Raw genomic sequence first — 20,895 nt, 5'->3', positions numbered from 1 at the left:
AAATATAAGTTTTTATCCTTATCTGACAACCCTAGAAGAGCTGAAATTAAAATTTTATCGATAGTGGCATGGCTTGACATCTCTTCTTTTTTTACTGGCAATGGACGCCTCCGCGTTTTTCGTTCATTTTCTCTTGGCCACCGAAACAAAGCAGGAGCGTATTGCGTATAACAGAGTGATTGTAGAACATTTTAATCCATTGGCATCGGTGTCACAATGTGTAAAATAATCTATTAAAACGGGAAAAGGTAGCTATTTACGGCTTCAATTAATGATATTTGGTATTATTAAGAAATTTATGCACAAAGTATCTCCAGAAATCAGAAATGTCTGTGCTTTGGTCGCAAGTTAAGGCGTGCTAAATTAACAAATAAATGCTGCTTACTAGCATCGTTAGGCGACACGAATACACCAACTGTGGCCATGGTTTTCAAAGCAGTACAAAACTACTGAAATTACTTACAATATTCGAGCATTTTTTCACGGTGACTGTACCTAACCTCAAATGTACTTTGGACCTTTTTCAGTTTTGGTCATTGAGATGGAGTGAAAATTCAAAAGCCTCATCATGTATCTGTACAATTTGACGCTGCAGAAAGGAACGGGCGTCACGCACGCCGTCCATGGCAACTTTTCTGGTGGCAAGCAGCAGGAGATTCTCTTGTCACGTGGCAAGTCGCTCGAGCTGCTGCGACCCGACTCGAACACCGGCAAGGTGCATACGCTGCTCTCGACGGAGGTCTTCGGTTGCATACGCGCTCTGATGGCCTTCCGTCTGACGGGCGGAACAAAAGGTTGGTAAATGTAAGGAACAATTGTTAACTAAAACTCGTTTAATGTTAGTGAAAGACGCACAAAACCCTATTGAGGCATCAACTTGTGTAGTTTGTCCCAGTAAGACCTTGCTAAACCAGTCTACGTGCGAGAGTAACCCAAAAGACTTGGCGTCGCATTTGCCATAACCCCAAACAACACATGGTATGGCGAACTGAAACTTCGAGTTACACCTTAAAACCTAACCTCAAAATGGGGTCAACATCACACCACTTCCGGTCCGTCTCTAATGGGTTTTTATCTCCTTAAATGTATTAGATTACATCGTTGTGGGTTCTGATTCCGGCCGCATTGTAATTCTGGAGTACATGCCCGCCAAGAATTCATTGGAGAAGGTGCATCAGGAGACCTTTGGCAAGTCTGGATGCCGCCGCATTGTGCCGGGGCAGTACTTTGCCATCGATCCCAAGGGTCGTGCCGTGATGATTGGCGCAGTGGAGAAGCAGAAGCTGGCCTACATCATGAATCGCGACACTCAGGCGCGCCTGACGATCTCATCTCCACTGGAGGCACATAAATCCAACACTTTGACCTATCACATGGTCGGTGTGGATGTTGGCTTTGACAATCCTATGTTTGCCTGCCTGGAGATTGACTACGAAGAGTCTGACTTGGATCCATCGGGTAAGTATCTTCCACTCCCTCTCTCCCTATTAGCGCCTTAATTCTCAGGGTTTGTGGATTAACCCACCATGGACACCTGTATGTACTTGGCGCCAGATAAATTGTCGATCACTGAACCATTGGTGTTGCTGTAATTGCCTAGCCACACTTCACTGATTTGTGACCCCCACCTAAAACTCATCTCCGACTGAATATTGGACTAACAAATGTATATTTTTTCTTGCAGGCGACGCTGCACAGCGCACTCAGCAAACGCTCACATTCTACGAGCTGGACCTGGGCCTGAACCACGTAGTACGCAAGTATTCCGAGCCGCTGGAGGAGCATGCCAATTTCCTGGTCTCTGTTCCTGGCGGCAATGATGGACCCTCGGGCGTGCTCATTTGCTCAGAGAACTACCTGACATACAAGAATCTCGGCGATCAGCACGATATACGTTGCCCGATTCCGCGTCGTCGCAACGATCTGGATGACCCCGAGCGTGGCATGATCTTTATTTGTTCGGCCACGCATCGCACCAAGAGCATGTACTTCTTTCTGCTGCAAACCGAGCAGGGGGACATCTTCAAAATCACCCTCGAGACGGACGATGATGTGGTGTCTGAGATCAAGCTCAAATATTTCGATACGGTGCCCCCAGCATCGGCCATGTGTGTGCTGAAGACGGGTTTCCTCTTTGTGGCCAGCGAATTTGGCAACCAGTAAGTTTAGAAACTTGTGTGGATCCTCTGGGGCTGTGTCTAACGATTCCATTCCTTCTTTTCTGCAGCTATCTTTATCAGATTGCACATTTGGGTGATGATGATGATGAGCCCGAGTTTAGCTCGGCCATGCCTCTGGAGGAGGGCGAGACATTCTTCTTTGCACCACGCACCTTGAAGAATCTTGTGCTGGTGGATGAGTTGCCTTCGTTTGCTCCGATCATTTGCTCCCAGGTGGCTGATCTAGCGAATGAGGACACTCCCCAGTTGTATGTTCTCTGTGGACGCGGGCCGCGCTCTACATTGCGCGTGCTGCGCCATGGCCTGGAGGTCTCCGAGATGGCCGTCTCCGAATTGCCCGGTAATCCCAATGCCGTTTGGACAGTCAAGAAACGAGCTGATGGTGGGTTTCGAATTTTCATGCTTCTCTAGGATTAAGACTTTAGGATGTAAGAATGGATCGATCGTTTCTCTAACTCAACTGGTGCATTGATGATGATGATATAGAATACGACTAGCTTTATACACACGATTCCAAACCAGTCCCACAAGTTATCAACCACCAGTTCTCTCTTATTTCAGTCGCTTAAACACAGACGTCAGTCCGTCAACTGTTTTGTTGTGTGTGACTCTATCGAAAAAAGACAGACAATCGCTCTATAAATAGAGAACACTTGTCGAGTTTATGTAAAATTATATCTTTTGTGAAACGATAGGTAAGGCCACATTTACACTGCAGCTCATAAGTCAACAGATACTACTACAACTACAAAAACTAATGATAAATACTTTTAAGCCATTGAACTGAACAAACGCGACGCGACACACACATTGAACATGATGCGATAATTATCAACCGTGTTTCAGCTGAATATCCATTGATTATAGCTTGATAAACTGATTATTCAATGTTGTGTAACGTCTATTCTAAGCTAGGAATACAGCATCTAGAGGCCCCAAATTGATCACCCCCATATACTCATGTATCAAGTTTTGGATGGTTTTTGTTTTCCTTACTTTTAGACGAATTCGATGCCTACATCATTGTGTCCTTCGTGAATGCCACGCTGGTGCTCAGCATTGGTGAGACTGTTGAGGAAGTCACGGACAGCGGGTTCTTGGGCACCACGCCCACACTCTGTTGCGCCGCCCTTGGGGATGATGCCCTGGTGCAGGTCTATCCGGACGGCATCCGTCACATCCGCTCCGATAAGCGTGTCAATGAATGGAAGGCGCCCGGAAAGAAATCAATCACTAAATGTGCCGTCAATCAACGACAGGTCGTCATCACGTTGTCTGGAAGGGAATTGGTTTACTTTGAAATGGATCCGGTAAGAATTTGATCGATAGAGGAGGAGACTAGACTATTATTACTATGCCTTGATGACAAGAACACGAAAAGAACAATCATGTTGAGACACTCTGTGTCCTGCAGTGCTGAGCTTTACCAGAAAATTTCTTTGGCTTTTTGGATTATATATATCCGAAACTAATGATGGATCTCTTTTATTTGCAGACTGGCGAGCTCAATGAGTACACAGAACGCTCTGAAATGCCAGCAGAGATCATGTGCATGGCCCTGGGTACAGTGCCAGATGGCGAGCAACGCTCCTGGTTCTTGGCCGTTGGCCTGGCGGATAACACTGTGCGGATACTGTCATTGGATCCGAACAACTGCCTGACTCCCTGCTCCATGCAGGCGCTGCCCTCGCCAGCAGAGTCGCTCTGTTTGGTGGAAATGGGACACACGGAGAGCACTACAAGTGCGGGCGCGTTGGACGATGATGCACCAGCACAGCGCAGTGGCACCAACAAGGGCACAATCTATCTGAATATTGGCCTTAGCAATGGAGTGCTGCTTCGTACGGTACTCGATCCAGTGTCTGGCGATCTGGCAGATACGCGAACGCGTTACCTGGGATCGCGTCCCGTGAAACTGTTCCGAATCAAAATGCAGGGCTCCGAGGCAGTGCTAGCCATGTCCAGTCGCTCCTGGCTGTCGTATTACCATCAGAATCGATTCCATTTGACGCCGCTCTCCTACGAGACGCTGGAATATGCCTCTGGCTTCTCCAGCGAGCAGTGCAGCGAGGGCATTGTGGCGATTTCGACGAATACTCTGCGCATCTTGGCCCTGGAGAAACTGGGCGCTGTCTTCAATCAAGTGGCGTTTCCCCTTCAGTTCACGCCGCGCACTTTCGTCATTCATCCGGACACTGGGCGCATGCTGATTGCCGAAACGGATCACAATGCCTACACGGAAGACACGAAGAGTGCTCGCAAGGAGCAGATGGCCGAGGAGATGCGCAGCGCTGCTGGCGACGAGGAACGCGAACTGGCCAGGGAGATGGCGAATGCCTTCATCAATGAAGTGCTGCCCGAGGATGTTTTCTCGGCCCCCAAGGCCGGATTGGGTTTGTGGGCCTCGCAGATCCGCTGTCTGGATGCCATGCATGGCCAGACGATGTTCAGTGTGCCGCTGGCCCAGAACGAGGCCATCATGTCGATGGCCATGGTCAAGTTCTCGGTGGCAGCCGATGGTCGCTATTATCTGGCCGTTGGCATTGCCAGGGATCTTCAGTTGAATCCGAGAATATCCCAAGGCGGCTGCCTGGACATCTACAAGATCGATCCCACGTGCTCCAGCCTGGAGTTTATGCACCGCACAGAGATCGATGAGATTCCCGGCGCCCTGTGTGGCTTCCAGGGTCGCCTGCTGGCCGGATGCGGGCGCATGCTGCGTATCTATGATCTCGGAAAGAAGAAAATGCTGCGAAAGTGCGAGAACAAACACATTCCCTATCAGATTGTCAACATCCAGGCGATGGGTCATCGCGTCTACGTATCGGATGTCCAGGAATCTGTCTTCTTCCTGCGCTATCGACGGGCGGAGAATCAGCTGATTATCTTTGCCGATGACACGCATCCCCGATGGGTGACGGCCACCACACTGCTGGACTACGACACTATTGCCATTGCTGATAAATTTGGCAATTTGAACATTCAGCGCCTGCCCCACTCCGTGACGGATGACGTGGATGAGGACCCCACTGGCACCAAGTCGCTGTGGGATCGTGGTCTGCTCTCGGGTGCTTCCCAAAAGTCTGAGAACATTTGCTCCTTCCACGTGGGCGAGATCATCATGTCGCTGCAGAAGGCCACCCTCATTCCTGGTGGCTCGGAGGCGCTCATCTACTCGACGCTCAATGGAACAGTTGGTGCCTTTGTGCCGTTCACCAGTCGCGAGGACTACGACTTTTTCCAGCACCTGGAGATGCATATGCGCAACGAGAATCCACCGCTATGTGGCCGCGACCATCTCAGCTACCGCAGCTCCTACTATCCCGTGAAGAATGTGCTGGATGGCGACCTGTGCGAGCAGTACCTCTCCATTGAGGCGGCCAAGCAGAAGAGCATTGCCGGAGATATGTTCCGCACGCCAAATCAGATCTGCAAGAAGCTCGAGGACATACGCACGCGATACGCCTTCTAAGGTGAGTTTCGACATTAAATTTGTATCGATTTTTTGATTTGGTTAATGTGATGATATAGCAATTACCTTGGGACACCTATGAAATGCCTTGATTAGTGTAAATTTTAACAACTGAACCAACGATTTCTCATGCTTTTGATTTAATTTATTTTTGTGTAGAATATTAATTTTAAATTATTTATTTTCAGTTGAATATGCAGCAGAAGTTGGGCAAGTCTTTGGCTGGAATGAATCCCTGATGGAAAAGGTGCGTTTCTATTTATTTGAGTGATTTTGAGTGTAGTATTTCCGGGATGATTTACGATTTTACCTTGGGACACCTATGAAAGACCTGTGATTAGTGTAAAGTTATATTTAACTGATTAAAACAAACAAGAACTAACATTTTTCCAAGATTGAATCAAATTTTAAACATTTCTCTCCGTTGCTTTGCAGCTTTTCGCTGAAAGAAGCACCACAAATGCCGAATCCTAAATGATTTTAAGGTGAGAATTGAACACAATTAGAATAGTTTGCTAACCAAAATACAATGATGATTTATTTACATATGTTAGACTAATGAAATATTTTGATTGTAACTTAATAACTGATGCAATAATCAATTATTTTATTTAGATGACTTTAAAACTTTAAAACTTTATTAATGTTGAAACTTTCTCTCCCTTCTCTGGAATTCTCTTGTCTTGCAGTTTGTAATTCACAACAAATCTACAACCACTAAACGACTGCCTATTTATACTAGTTAATTTAAAGCAGTGCAAATTCAACATTTTGCACGCCACCAATTATCCATTTTAGCATAGAAATTAAATATTTTAAATAAAATACAAAAAATGTACAAAAGAATGTAAAACAATTTGTTGTAGTCTCTCTCGTCTCGCTGCCTGTGGATCTGTGCTGTGCATAATTTAAGTTGATGTTCTCGGCTCGGCCTTATTATGGCTGGTGGAGCACCCGGGGCCATTACCATGTGCCGAGCATTATCTTCTTGGCCTTGTTTGTTCTCCATTCCGCACTACGTGTGCCTGCACATCGTTCCCCGTCCAGCAGAGTCCCGTTATGGTAACAAGAAATGTCTGTTAAACGCCTCGTTCTGGGGCTACGCTGCTGCTTGTGGTATGTACGCAAAGCAAAATTGTTGTAATTTGTTATGTTTTTGCGGTATAAGCACAGTAGTTATGCAAATTGTCGCTCAGCAGCAGCAGAGCGGAATGCCCGAACCCCTTGGTGGTCGATCACTTGCCAAGCAAGCAAGTTGCTGGCCATGCGATGTAGTGCCATTCCGGGGGAATCAGCCTCGTTCTCATCCTGCCACAGTGGCAGTTGCATCTGTGCTATGCCATCTGGTTAAACGATTTATTAACTTCATTTCTAGATCATTAGATCGCATAACACGGACATTCATCACTTGGCACTGGTTTTTTGTGCTCTCTCTGCGTCTGGAGCGAGGCTGGTGCGGCACGACACGACACGCAAGCGCAATCTCTAGTCAGCATCTACGCATGCAATTCGCGCCGCATGTTGCAGCCAAACGATCTGCAACGGCGATAAGGACAGTCAACGCTTGGCCCAAACACTTGGCACCAGGCCCAAAGCCATAGCCATATCCACAGCCCTGCCCCAGCAGCAGAAACAGCAAACTCAAGCCACGCCCAGCGTCAGGCAGCATCCAGGGGGTAGGAAGAGCAAAGGCATCGCATCTGGTGCAGATGAGTAGATGACCAGCTGGCGATAAGACAATGGCCAAGACCCGACTAGCCAGCAGTCAGCACTGGCCTTTTGTTGTGGGGCGTGTTTTCTGGGCAGTGCGCATTCGCTGCTCGTATTATTGTTTGGGGCGATTTCAATCTGCTGGCCAGAGATCGTGGAATCAGAATTTTTAAGTCTTTGGACCCCTCGTCTGCGTCCTCATCCTCGTTGATGCTTATCACATGGCGTCGCTCAAATGCCTTGCGTGATAAAATTTCGCATGAACTGCTCCACGACTACGATGGGTCTGGTTCTGGGGTTGTGGTTGTGGATGGGGTCCCATGGGTGTTAACGCTGCAACTTTTCAGCTGTCCAAGATCTGCGTTTGCGTGTCAGAATTTTCTGCGAAATTTTTGCTCAACACACTGAGATTTTAATCAGATGTCTGGCAAAAGGGGACTGCAGCTATGGTCGGCTATGGGATAGGATCTGATGGTGGCTGGTGGATAGTACCTACTCCATGTGTGTGTGCGGACGGACCCGACCGACACTTTCGCTGTGAATTAAATGCTCATTTTCGCTGAACGCTGAGAGGAGCTTTTCCAGTCACGTCTTTTCACAGTTAGCAACTTTATTAAAACTAACGGGCATGGTAAATAATTAAAACGCAGCAAAAGACAGGAGGGGCGGAGGGGAAGCGTAAAAGCGGAATCGCAAATTGCTTACCATGTAATAAATAGAATCATCAGCATCAGCTAGCAGCTGGGGGCAGCGGATGGGAGGGCCAACTCTATCCACATCCACATCATCATCATCAGTGGCGGCAGCAGCATTATTTTAATTCACTTAGCATCGCTGACGTTGGTTTTGGCCATGTCTTCGGCCTGGCTGTGGCGGGGCTGTGGCGTAGACAGAGATGTGAGCTTGAGCCTGTTGCTGGCAGCTCGACAAACCAATTATAAAGCGTAGATTTTGATGTGCACGTGTTGGGAGATGGAGCTGCAAACGGCGGCAGAGAGAGAGAGCGATCTCTAACCCGAAGCGGGTTGATCTCCAATTTGATCAGCGGCCAATTAGTGTGGCATTGTATGGGGCACGATCTTCTATAGCTAGCGGAAAAGGATGTGATGGTGGGGAACTATTTAAAAGATCAATGCGGAAATAAAATAATATAATATTTTTTTAAGATAATTAAGGTAACTTTCGAGCTAATAATTTTCAGATTCTTTCTAAATCAAAGCCGATTGGCAAAATAAAAGATGATCATGGTAATTTCCATGCAATTTCTAAGCGCAATTTAATCTAAAAGTGTATATCATCCATCGCTGATCCTTGATATTTAATCGGGTCGCCCAGAGAGAGAATAGTGACACTCACATGATGGAGAAGAGTCAAGTCCACAACTGTTGATTGCTGTCAGCAATCTTTACCCCCCTCCTCCCCACCGATTCGTAGTCGTTGCTGCCACAGTTTTTGCCCCGTTCTGGTTGCTGTTGCTCTTGCCATTGCCATTGCCGTAGCCGGTGCTTAGGTCGGGACTCTGGGGTCTGACCCCATTCGATGTCATTAACTCGGTCCAAGGTCTGTTTGTTTCTTTTTGTTTTTGGCTGGCAATTTTCGCATAATTGGCTGAAAATTATGAAATGCTACGACGGCTCCCAACTCTGTCGCTGTCGACTACTCCTTTCCTGTCTCCCCTCCCTCCCAGCTGGTGGTTGTGGTTGCATCTTCATTAGTTGCCTACTGAACTTATTTGAACTCTTGCCTGTTTCCTACTTCTCTTCCCCTTTCCCACTCTGGTTGCCAGCACTTGGAACCAAGTGGTTACCCCCGTGCCCTGAGGGCAAAACGATATCTTCATGGCTCACAAAATGGGTTTGGCTGCCTCGCCTGCCTTCCTTCCACTCCGACTGCTGCAATCTCTCTCGACTCTCAAATCTCGGAATCTGTGACTCGGAATCTCGGACAACCCTCAACTGTAAACGTTTCAGTCACTTAGTCAGTAATCTGTTGCATCTAATTGTCTCTGCAACAAATTACTCAATTCTAGCCAGATGTGGCAAGAATATCAAGATCCGTCGAACACAGACGGATCCACCGACCGACCGACCGACCGATCCACCGGCTGGTCAACAGGTTTGACATAATTTTCACTTTAGTTTGTTTTTAAGAGCAGAAATTTGCACGCAGCTGAATGATATCAACGGCAACGCCAATCACGACCAAAAGAGATAATGATAATGATTACCTCCCCTCCCCAATTACGATGACGATCCCGATGACGATACGTTGAGTAACTCAATCGAAATTTCCACATGGACGACTCCTTCTCTCTCTCTGTCTGTGGATCCATCTCCTTCTCCTTTCGCATTCAAACATTCACTTTTGTGGGCGTGGCACACTTCCGCAACTAATTTGCTGCAGTTCTTGACTGAGGGGTGGGTAGGGTGATGCAAAGGGGACTGGTGGGGTGGTCTTATAATGGAACAATTTAATGCTGAAACCGATGCTTAAAATCAAAGCCATAAAGAAAAAGAACTGCGCGGCACAGTGGAGCAGAAGAATTCAGGGAAACTCCAGTGAGTTCTGGGAACAATTTTACTGAGGAATAAAACTCTCAAAGTCTCTCAATCTGTAAGAAAACTCCACAATTTTATCACTTTTGCTGCCCCTCGTTGCCATTGTACACCCATGAAAGGGGCAGGGAGTTGGGTGGGGGCAGACAATGATGTTTCGCAGCATTTGCTGTCGAGAGTGCAGTTGCCACAGTTGCAAGATAAATACCCAAGTTGATCAGTCAAGTTGATCACAGAACACGGAACATGGCCCAGATGGGGCCAGACAACAGGCAACGACAACGACAATGAGGAGTGGAGTGGAGGGAAGAGCCTACTCTGCCAATGGGGAGACACGTCAACAATGAGGCATAAAAACGGGAGCAGCCACATGCAACATAATTGAAAGCAATTTGTGGCTGACTGGGTGACTGTCTGACGACTGGTTCTGGTAGCTGGAACCGAATCTGGTTGTGGAGCACCGGTGTCGGCATAAACATTTCCTTGATTGCCATTGGCCCCACACTCGTGCAATCGCTCAGTCAGTCAGTCAGTCAGTCAGTCGCTCACACGTGTTGTTTGTCAATGCGATGCGCTCCTCCACATGGGGATTCTCTATTCAATCCCATCACATCCCACAGCTGCAGCTGGCGGTGCCTGGTAAAGGGGTTCGGTGGTTCGTGTTGCAATGGCTCCTCTTCAGCCAGAGAGCGGAAGTCGCTTAGTTCCGGCAAATAGCAGCTTACCCACCCCAGACCACCCCATTCATTGCCCATCCATCTCGATCTGCACCTGAAACAGATTGCTCCAATCGCACAACTGAAGAGCTGAAGGGCTAGGGCTGATGCTGTGCCTCTTGTTATACAATTGTGGCAGTATCTTTGATTTTTATTTGTATCTGCATGGCAGGGACAGGGCTTTGTGTGTTTAATGTGATTATTATTAGATTTCCCAAGCTTTTCCGAATCTTTATCAAGTTTTCTGACAAATGAGTTATTGGACTAACGAGTGCTAAAATGGTACTTTTATAGTAATATCCAGATGGAAATTTCCGAATCCAACGGTTGATAAATAGCTGTATGATATGATTTTGGAAGAATTCACAAGTGCTGTAGATATTGCTGAAGAAATGTTCCACAAAATGACTTTTTTTGTGTAGCTAATCTTTACATTAAATTATGAGAAATCCCTAAACCTCTTAAAGCATTTTCTAGCTTGAATTTCCTCTTTAATTGATATAGCAATTTGGCCACAATAAATGTGTTGAATTGGATTGCTAATCTTTGAACCATCAAATGCAAGGTTGAGGCCGTGACGACACTCCACTCCGTTTGGCTCCACGTCTCGCTCCTGGGTTTTTCTCGCTGGGTGCCATGTTTTGCCATCGCACTTTGGGTCATTTCGCTCCAGATGGGCTTCGTTGGGCAGCGCAGTGGAGCAGTCATCATCATCATCCTACTCGTAAATGGGGGGCGGAGGGGAGTGTTGTGTGGGCTCTTGCAATATAAAGCGACTTCCTACAGATCAGATGTTGTGTGTGGCCAAGTGTTGCGCTGCTCTTGATCGTGTGTGTGGTTGTTGTTGTTGTTTTTGCGAGACAATGACTGAATGAATGAATAAATGAATGAATGGATGGTTGAATATTGTGGGGAGTTGCACAGTTTGTTGGTTGCCACTGTTTGGCTCCCATGTGTGTGTTTGTGTGTGTGTGTATGTTGGAATACTCGACAATGTCTGCATATGCATGAGACCAAATGGCTATGACTTTGGGTATAAATTAATTTGCAGAACTCCCCCTTAAGTATCATGGAAGAGTGTTGTTTCTTTTTTTAGTTTCTGTTTTAGTTGTCGATTCGGTTTAGTGGGCTGTCAGGGTGTTTATTTTTTTGGTTTAAATGACTTAGAGACGGCTAATCGACCTTTAAAGCGGAACTGTTGCCATTTATTTCGTATTATATGTGCTCCCTTCCTAAGTCTCAAGTGTTATTCAACTAATAGGGGTTTCAAGTGATTTTAATAGTGTTTTCCTGATTTGCCATCTGGCTAACTTGATTTGTGTTGGGTTAGGTTCGTGCATACATATATTCATCGATAAGTTGGGACAGGTTGGGATTTCTAAAGGTCGCTAAGGTTAGATTTAATTGGCCAATGACTTGGTGCAAGTTTAGCTCAGGTTTGGCTTGGAATTTTATTTCATTTTATTGTGATCAAAGCGTTTCATATGGATGAGCTGCACTTAACTTGGTTTCATTTTATTTTACTGCAATTTGAATGTCATCTCCAATTGCATTTTAGCATTCAAATACTAACGAATATATGTACATATGTATATACGTACATATGTAAGTATGTATAATATATCTAAACGCACAAGGCAAACCAGCGTCTGGGGCACGCCGATTGGGGTCTGTGGGGGTCGACTCTCGATTTCTCCAGGTGTGTGTGTGTGGAAAAACAGCTGTTTTCGGCTGGCAAATCGCTCATACGCCTCATTGTGCGACCAAGCGTTGCACACACACACACACACACACACACGCATAGAGCTCTGTGTTTGCTTAGCTGTGTGCCACACAGATACAGAATACAGAGAGTTCCAATTCAAGTGCAGCAGTACTCATCAATGAAGTGAAATTTTTGTCGGCTATGGCTGTTGCACAGGGGCAATATGCCACACAGGAACCACATATATAATCGTATACACACACATAAATATATGTATATACTGAGAAGAGTCGCACTCAATAGTAGCAGCAGCTGAGGCAGAAGCAGAGGCAAAAGCAAAGGCAAAGGCAGACTGTGGCAGTGGCAGCCACACAGCAACCGGACGCACGTGTTCATTTTCATTTGGCGCAAGAGAACGCAAAATCAAAAGCGAACCCAACAGCCGATAAACAGCAACAGCAGCAGCAGCTGTATGGGCAGAATCTTTATAGAGGACAGAGTCATACACAAACGGAAGACGAACGTTACGACGACCGACGACTGCGGAAATTATTCATTCAAACTGCTTGACTGCGTCTGCTGCTGCTGCTGTTGCTGTTGCTGGCTGCCTCTGGAGCCACTGCCACTGGCGTTTCACTTAGTTTTGTTTTTATACCCTTTGTACAACAGAAGCAGAGGGGTATCTAGGCTATAGACCGCCACTTTTCAGTGCAAAAGAAATCAAACATATCCGGTAGATACAGAGTGAACTTATTCTTGATTTGGCATCAATGGAATCGATCTGTTTAGCAGAGTATTTATTCAAATTATTCAGCACCTTAACCCAAAATATAACCATAATTGTTGCTCTTTTTCTGCAAAGAGTATCTCCATCTTCTCCAACTGCAATTTAATTGCTGTAGCTGCCGTTTCACTTGGGCTTTTTTTCTTATTCAATGTTGAAGAAATTTGAAATTCATACAAATTGCAAACGGCGTCACAGCAACAATGGATTCAATGGCATACGTTGGGGATGGGGCTGGGCTGGGAGATGGGTTCAGGAGCCACCCATGCAGCCAAGCACCCAGCATGTCCGGCAAAAACCAACGCCTGTCCGTCAAAAAATCACCGAACCGCAAAAGAGCAAAAACGCTACGCTTTTTGTTTTGAGTTTTCTTTTGTTATATTTGTTTTTTTTTTGTTAGTTTAGCCTCCTAATAATTATCTTTCGGTCTCTCCCTGGCCTGTTGTTTTTTGTTTTTGTTTAACAATTGCATAACACAAAGGCCGAGATGAAAGCTTCGTGCTTTCAGAGGGAGACCAGCCGACCGACCTGGGGGCTTTCTCTGCCCACTCCGGCCTTAGCGTTGTATCCAATTCAATCCATCAGGCATTGGAGAGCACAGAGACCGCAGAGAGCGAGAGAGATTCACGGAGACCTCGACCAGCAGAAACAGAAACAAACGAAATCAACGTCAGCTCGTCTTTCACACAGGTGTGCGCAATCAATCAACATGAGATCACATTAAACCCGAGGGTAACAATGGCCACGATAATCACACAGAGACCTCTTTTTTTTGGATGTGTATTTTTTTGTTGTATTTATTGTTTTTTTGGGAGCTACGCGTACGCACCCGCAACGTTCGCAGAGTCCGGTCCACGCACATGAGCGTTGATGGCTCTGGATCTGGCTGTGGCTCTGTGGCTCATTAGAGCCCCTCTCTCTCGCATTCAATGACCATTTGTGGTCGTGTCTCCGCCGGGCCCCCGGCTCGAATAGACCAACTTGATTGCTGTGTAACATTCCACACTTAATTAGGGGGGCCACCGAGCGGCGCTTGAAAGAGTTGTACAGACATCCGAGACGCGAACAAGTATTTTCCACGTTTCATTTTTGAATGAAAAAAAAGTTAGACAATAAAAAAAAGGGTACACCAAACAAAAACCAATGCCAGATGGCGATTGTGTGTACAGTGTGTGAGAAGTACCCATGGGAAATGGAGATATACGAGTATTTCCTATATCAAAGTCTAAGCTGGCCTTGCCAGCAATTTTCATGATTTATGCGCCATGGTAGAGAGCTTCAATCGAAGCTAACATATGCCCAAAAATAAGATTTCTATAACTGAAAATTTAATGCAGAGAAAGATAAATATAGACATCAGTATTCTCCAGCTCAAATACTCTGTAAATCGAAGAGAATGCTAAAAGCATTATTTCATATAAGATATCGTACACAGAGCAGCTATTAAACTTCTATCATGTTCAAATCATAATCTCCATCCAACAATAGTTCTATAATAAGTATATAAGATATAATAATAAGATAAGATCTTCCTTTGCAGATCTATAAAATATGATGTAATATTTTAAAGAAATTTCCCCTTAATATTTATTCTTCTTTTTGTTAGCCTGTGCCCTAACCTTTTGAGTCTCTCTCTCCAATTAACAGGCTGATTTCCATATGAATCCACGCTGCTGCTGCTCCTCTCCATCTCTCTTTTGTGTGCCGCAGGGTGGGAGTGCCTCCACAAAGAGCAAGCACCGAAAAGAGGCAAGCCGCAAGTCAATATTTGTCGCAGCGTTGAACAATTTTAATTGGATATTTGTTGTACCCTTCTGGAAAAAGCCACAAGTCAACAGCGGGGCGACGACAAGTGCGTCTGTCTGTCGGAAAGCTAAGCGAAATTAGCATATGAATATACTTTTGGTAGGCACTGTCTGAGTGTGTGCGTGCGGTTTGGCTTATGGCTCTTGCTTTTGGCTTATGGATCGGGTGTCTCCCCAGTTGGAGTCGGAGGCGGCGGTGGCGGCAGTCATCAAAGGCGGACCACACCGATCCGAATCGAATGGGGAAAGCAGGCAAGAGGCAAGAGAAACGGGTAGGGTAGGGGGGGCTACAGGCAACATGTGCACTTTAACGCACATGAAACCGATCCCAAATTGGAGGTCACGTAGTCGTCCACAGCATTGACTCCACTGCACTGTGCACTGGGTACAACGCCTTCGTCTTTCGTACCCAGGCGCATATAAATTACACAATGTGGCGGCCAACAAACAGCCGCGCACCACACCGCTGCCTGCCACAAGCAAGCGGCAACAACAAATCGAATTGCAGCGAACCGCAACCGCGGATGGATGGCTGCAAGTGAAACCCTGTAAATGCAATGAAATGGTTTTAAACATTTCGCAATTTTTCAACCCAAAAAAAAAAAGACGAAAATTAAAGATCAGAGCAGTCAGCAGGGTCAGTCAGCAGAGGCAGGAACAGAGCAGTCGGCATGCCAATAATATGGTTTCTGATGTTTCAACAAGGTCAGCCATTGGGGCATCCATCTCCTCTTCCACCTCCACGTATCCCCCTCCACGTATCCCCCTCCGCGAGCGATGAGCAAACAAAGGCCACAAACTTAATGCCCAATGCCGCGCTTCACGCAATTTCCGAAGCACGAATCCCAATCCGCATCTAAAGTTCGAAAGGTTTCGCTCTGGCAATCGAATCGAAATGTATTTGGCCCTCGGACTGGGGGACTTGGGTTTGGGCTTGGGGTCTCTCTGCTCTGCATCTTTCACTTTAACCTGCCAGGGGTCCACGGGGGTCCATGGGGTCTGAGGCCTTTGAGTGCTTTGGGTTCGTTCGGGCCATCGGTGATTTGATTTGGCATGGCTGTGGCATGGCATTTGCATGGCAATCATTTCGTAGGGAGTCCGAAGGGCTTGACTCACAGTTCGATGGAAAGGGAAAACGTGAAAGATCTTTAAAGGTGGAGTGAATGAGGGAAGGCATCTAAAAGGTATTGCTGAGAATGAACATTGAAAGTGGGTTGAAAACTTAGAAATATGAAGAAGATCTCAAAGATCTAGCTCTAAAATCAACGAGAAGCAGGGAAGTTGAAGTTCTTAGGCACCTATTGATATCCTCCTACACCTAGCCCATTATTTCACTTCATAATCAATAAAAAATAAAAGAGAAAAGGCTTTCTTTTTAAGCAGAAATTGATCAAAGGCTCGTAATGGTCTGTTGTTTGTATACGGAATAAGTATCAAAATGTATATGTTTTATTGACTGCGGATGCAGTTCATAAACAATGGTTCTAAGCAGTCCGTAGTCCGCAGTCCGTAGTCCATGATCCGTAGTCTATAGTCCGGACTCCGGAGTCCATGATCCGATTGCCTATAGCCCCGTAGCACCGTAGCCGCAATATGGTGCGCATCTGTTACATGTTAAGGCGGAATATCCCAGCAGCACAGAACAGCAGCAGATCTTGAAAAGATATTTTGTATATACATATGTATGTACGGCTAGATGAAATGGCATTTGTATTTATGAAATCAAACACAAGGTACGCCTATGCCAGTCGATCGTTTCCCCCCTTTTACCTACAGCCTACGTGCCTCCTTCTCCTGATCTCTCTCTCTCCCTGCAGCTGCACATTTGGCACACATGACAGCGGCATGCCCCAAGTCAGAAGCGGGAAATTTGTCGGAAATCATAGCAGCCACACACATGCTGCTCCCACGAGCACACAACAAAAAAAGGGGGAGTTGGGAGTAGACACACACCCAAAAACAGGGGAAAAAGGGAAGATTTTTATGCATTTCCAGTTAAATCGGAAGTGGAAGTGGCAGCAGCAGCAGAAGTAGATGGAGAGAGCGAGATCCGATCCGATCCGATCCGTGCCACGATTAACACGCTATTTCTGTCGGCAGGGCAGCAACAGGGGTTGGGGCAGGGACTGAGACTAAGGCTGGTTCCCACATGTCATTCGCCCTCAGCTGTTCGTTCCTACACGGTTGGATGGATGGACGAACGGGGGCGGCGTCTACGACGAGCTGCTAATGATGCCAACGGGTTAAAAATCTGTGTTGTGATATATTTCGAGTGTGTGTGTCGCGTCGCACTCTCTTCTCGGTGCTGGTGTGCCCTACCCTGAAGAGGGTATATATCTTTTGGGATATGATAAAGGTATACATGGAAGGTGTGTACAAGGTGAGAGACATAGTTCTACGATAGAGCATAGGAGTAGCAAAAGAGGGAGACTTGTTTTGTTGTTTTTTGATATATTACCAGAGAGTGCAGTGGGAAATTTATACAAGGCTGGAAAAACTAAGGAACTTTTCTCAAATATTTATCCAAACGAATCACTCAAAAGATCTCTTGGCATACCTAAAAATCAATCTATTCCTCTGTTAGGAACTAGGAAAATATTTCCACAGCTAAAATATTTTTTGACATATCAAAATATTTTATAGCTACCAGAAAGTGTTTTCTTTATTTACCAAAATTACCCTTTATACGCCTGAAGTTTCCTTAGTTTTCGAATCATTTATATCCCTCGTAAGAGTACTCCAAATTCGTGAATTCCCTACTCTTATCTTTTCTTTATTGTCTCTCAATATTTTTTGTATGATATTTTGTCCAAATGTTGCTCAATATTTTAGCGTTGTTTATGGGCAGCGCCTCTTGATATAAACCACGTGTCATATTTTACGATACACCATGGACTGCGGAGACTGCTGAATGGGCCTGCTCTTGGGGACACTTTCGTGTGTGTGTGTGTGTGTGTTATGGGTTTTTAAATTTAAATATAAATTTAAATGAAATTTAAAAGTGAAAATATTATGATTGTCTTTGGCTGCTTCTCTCCCTCGATACGCGTTCTGTCTTTGGCTATTAAATGATTTCATATTATGGCCAATTTTCTAGCAGTCAAATGCAGTTTGACACAAAATTGACATTTAACAAACCGGCCGGCCATGCGGCGGTGCAACTGCCACAGCTACAAAATAGCAACTATAACAAGGTTCGACAAGTGCATAAAACACGCCCCAGACAAGTGCGTTGTCGATGGATATGGATGCCACAAACAACGACAACATCAACGACAACATCAGATGGAGCATACAGACACCCAAATGGTCAGGCACTGGGCGAACAGTTGGCTTTTCGGCACGGCACCGATGTACTGCTGCGATCCGCTCTGATCCGAGATCCATTCGACCTGCCCCGGCCATATACAGCGGGCGCTGTGTCTGCCTCTCTATATGGCCATTCGACCGATATTTCAGCTATATATAATCGCCTTCTTTTGTTGCTGTTGCTTGTTGCGTATTTGGCGAGCCATTTCAGCCAGCCAGCAGCTGGCACTGTCCGGTGTCCACTCTCCGCTGTTCGCTGCAGTGCGAATAATTCCAGCAGCTGGTGTTGGAGGCCTTACACCTTTCACAATCTGACATAACCTTTCATATGGACAAAAGTATTTTATGTACACAAATACAATATATGTCTTATTATGTCCAGGGTATAGTTGGGTTACTTCTCAATCGGAATACTAGGAGATTATCGACGGATTGTGAAGATATATTCAGCCCAGGAAGGGCGGAATACAAATCGGAACCTTAATGGATGGAAACTTATAACTATCCCTTACTTTCGCTATTATTATTATTTATTATTTGCAATAAATTGAGCAGTAAAATGTCATCCCCAATTCGATCCCAAATTAATTTCTGCACGTGAATTCTTGATAGATCACTTGCAGTGAGTAGTTCTGAAGCTCTGGATATCTGCATCTTGCGACATTTTTGGCTTAGAAATCTCAAATCTAATAGATTCAAGCAGACTCCTTCCGCATTTTCCTGCATTTTCTGTGATTAATCCTGCTGTGTCCATTCTGCCTTTCCACCCGTCGCGCTGCTCGCATCCTGCAATCTCAGTGAGCATTAAGCTGATTAATTGAAGTCATCATGGGACGTGGCAGGCAAGTGGAAGCTGCAGACGGGCACCAGATTGCCACATAAATTCACTTAAGATTGCAACCAGCTTCGGTTCGGTTTGGTTTGGTTTGGTTCGGCTCGTTCGTGGCAATTTGTAGAGAGGCCTCCGCGACAACAGTGTCATCCACTGTGACTGTGACTCCTCCGGGGGGTCTCGTCCCCCCACTTGAGTTCTAAGCCCGCTCCAAGAGGCATCCCAAAGATCACGAGAGAGAGAGAGAGAGCGAGAGGGAGTGTACATGCGACAGACGGCCAGACGGGCTGATTAAATGAACATTTAGTGGCTGCTAATGAATGTGGTGTAGTCGGGGACATGCAGCAGGGGCAGCAAATGTCACACGCGATGCTTGGGGTCGCGACCGACCCAGCGACAAATACGGAGTCGTCTACACAGCCAATCAAGAACTTGCAACTTCCACAGCACACAGAGATCCCAACAGTTCAGCTTTTTAGCTGCAGCATCCGCATGGGCCACAGTTGTAGCCTCATCTGTGGTCCCATCTGTAGTCCCATCCGTAGCCCAGCCTCGGATGCAGACAAACTGCAATTGAGTTGAGCATTGCCATTGCTTGCCCCTCCTTAAGTGCCGGCGCGTCATAATCCCACATGGTCTGGGTCTGGGTCTCTCTCTCTCTCGATTCGCTTCGAGTCTGAGTCGGAGTCTTCGTCTTCGTCTCCTTCTCCGTCTCAGTCTGCTTCTGTGTCTGCCGTTGACTCGTCTGGAATGCAGATGTGCTTGCTGCAGTTGCAGTTGCACAGTCGGACAATCATTCAGCAAAGTACACTGCGAGAAGAACATATGTTCAACAGGGTTTTCAATGGTGGAGCTGTGAATGAAGCTGCTAATCCGCATGCATGCATCCTCAGTCTTCAAGTTTTGTTCGCAGTGTTCAACCCACTGGATGCACGAAAAAGTTTTATATCAACAACGCTTGGCATTCAGTCATAGCAGCTCAGAATTCCCATTTCCCATTCCCCATTCCCCCATTGCGATTCTCGTTCCCTGATCCCAGTGCTCCCTCCCCCCTCTAATCTAACTTCCCACTTCCTTGCATGCAGCTGCGAAATTTACCAGATTGTACAAATATTACTTCTTCACTCGAAGACTAATTAAATTTGAATTTTTATATTAAGCGAGCTGCAGAAGGGGCAGCAGCGCCGCCGAGTGGGAGTTTGCCCTCACAGAGAGGACCACTCGAGTCGCCTCCAAATGCTGCTGCTGTTGCAGCTGCAGTTGTGCTATGCGAGAGATCCCCAAACGAGACACTTGCAGAGGCGTTTCTAGTTTGTAGTTTTCAGCCAACTGCATTGCGCTGCTCCGAACCCACCTCCTCCTCCCACTCCTCCTCCGTGGATCTGACTCTGCCACTTGGCTGGTGGTCCAAGGCGTCTAAATTTACGGCTTAATTTGGCGCTCTTGTTAAATGCGTTTGTGTCAGTGGCCGGCAGGGGCTGCGCAGTGCAGCGCAGTGCGGTGGGGCACGGCCCCCCCACACCTTATGTGGGCGTTGCTGTCAACATTTTTGACATTTTAAGTGTGTTGTTCTTCTGCCTCGCTAAAACAGGCAAATGTTTTCACAGCCAAAGGTCTCAGGATAGTCCAAAATGAGGGGGGAAGATTTTCAAATTAGCAACAAATTTTATGGGGGTAATCTTTGGGTAATCGGAGTACTCTTTTTTGCTTAATCGAACTGCTATATCATACATATAAGGATATTTGTATTCCCCTACTTATCCTTACAATCCTTTCTCAAAGAAGTCTTAAAGTCGAAATATAAATCAACCATATAAATAAATTCTC

General features: G+C 46.1%; 1 protein-coding gene, 1 long non-coding RNA gene and 3 other non-coding genes across 7 annotated transcripts in view; 4 read left to right on the top strand and 1 right to left on the bottom strand.

Annotated features, from left to right (window-relative positions):
• The first annotated feature begins 118 nt into the window (after positions 1-118).
• Positions 119-6,497, top strand: LOC111073702 (splicing factor 3B subunit 3). 3 transcript variants are annotated; one of them, XR_005967964.1, is made up of 10 exons: positions 120-248; positions 528-794; positions 1,093-1,458; positions 1,685-2,159; positions 2,228-2,562; positions 3,183-3,490; positions 3,676-5,653; positions 5,841-5,899; positions 6,088-6,137; positions 6,342-6,497. XR_005967964.1 is itself a non-coding variant. In XM_041593801.1 (7 exons), the coding sequence occupies exons 2-7, from the start codon at positions 569-571 to the stop codon at positions 5,650-5,652; spliced, it is 3,687 nt and encodes a 1,228-aa protein (XP_041449735.1). In that variant the 5' UTR covers positions 120-248; positions 528-568; the 3' UTR covers positions 5,653-5,657. The 3 variants fall into 3 exon arrangements, 1 of the variants encoding a protein (XP_041449735.1); XR_005967965.1 differs by lacking the exons at positions 3,676-5,653; positions 5,841-5,899; positions 6,088-6,137; positions 6,342-6,497 and adding an exon at positions 2,742-2,875 and having other exon boundaries at positions 119-248; positions 3,183-3,274; XM_041593801.1 differs by lacking the exons at positions 5,841-5,899; positions 6,088-6,137; positions 6,342-6,497 and having other exon boundaries at positions 3,676-5,657.
• Positions 5,691-5,771, top strand: LOC121404452. Its single transcript, XR_005968016.1, has one exon. It is a non-coding gene; the product is annotated as a small nucleolar RNA Me28S-Gm3113 (small nucleolar RNA).
• Positions 5,937-6,019, top strand: LOC121404453. The gene has a single exon (XR_005968017.1). It is a non-coding gene; the product is annotated as a small nucleolar RNA Me28S-Gm3113 (small nucleolar RNA).
• Positions 6,172-6,245, top strand: LOC121404454. Its single transcript, XR_005968018.1, has one exon. It is a non-coding gene; the product is annotated as a small nucleolar RNA Me28S-Cm788 (small nucleolar RNA).
• Positions 6,498-8,072: 1,575 nt separating the features above from the next.
• The window catches only part of LOC121404411, a 66,310-nt gene continuing 53,487 nt past the window's right edge, over positions 8,073-20,895 (bottom strand). Inside the window, exon 3 of the long non-coding RNA XR_005967966.1 lies at positions 8,073-8,450. This is a non-coding gene — a long non-coding RNA (uncharacterized LOC121404411). The remainder of the gene's footprint in view (positions 8,451-20,895) is intronic.

Source organism: Drosophila obscura, unplaced genomic scaffold, assembly GCF_018151105.1.
Source record: "Drosophila obscura isolate BZ-5 IFL unplaced genomic scaffold, ASM1815110v1 contig_200, whole genome shotgun sequence".
NCBI classification, from domain to species: Eukaryota; Metazoa; Arthropoda; class Insecta; order Diptera; family Drosophilidae; genus Drosophila; species Drosophila obscura.
This window is presented reverse-complemented; position numbering and strand designations above follow the sequence as displayed.

Excerpts from the sequence above, each read along its gene's own strand:
- LOC111073702 (XM_041593801.1), top strand. The coding sequence starts at position 569 with ATGTATCTGTACAATTTGACGCTGCAGAAAGGAACGGGCGTCACGCAC. Across the intron at positions 795-1,092 it reads TCTGACGGGCGGAACAAAAG|ATTACATCGTTGTGGGTTCT; the intron begins GTTGGTAAATGT and ends TAAATGTATTAG. Across the intron at positions 3,491-3,675 it reads TTTACTTTGAAATGGATCCG|ACTGGCGAGCTCAATGAGTA; the intron begins GTAAGAATTTGA and ends TTTTATTTGCAG.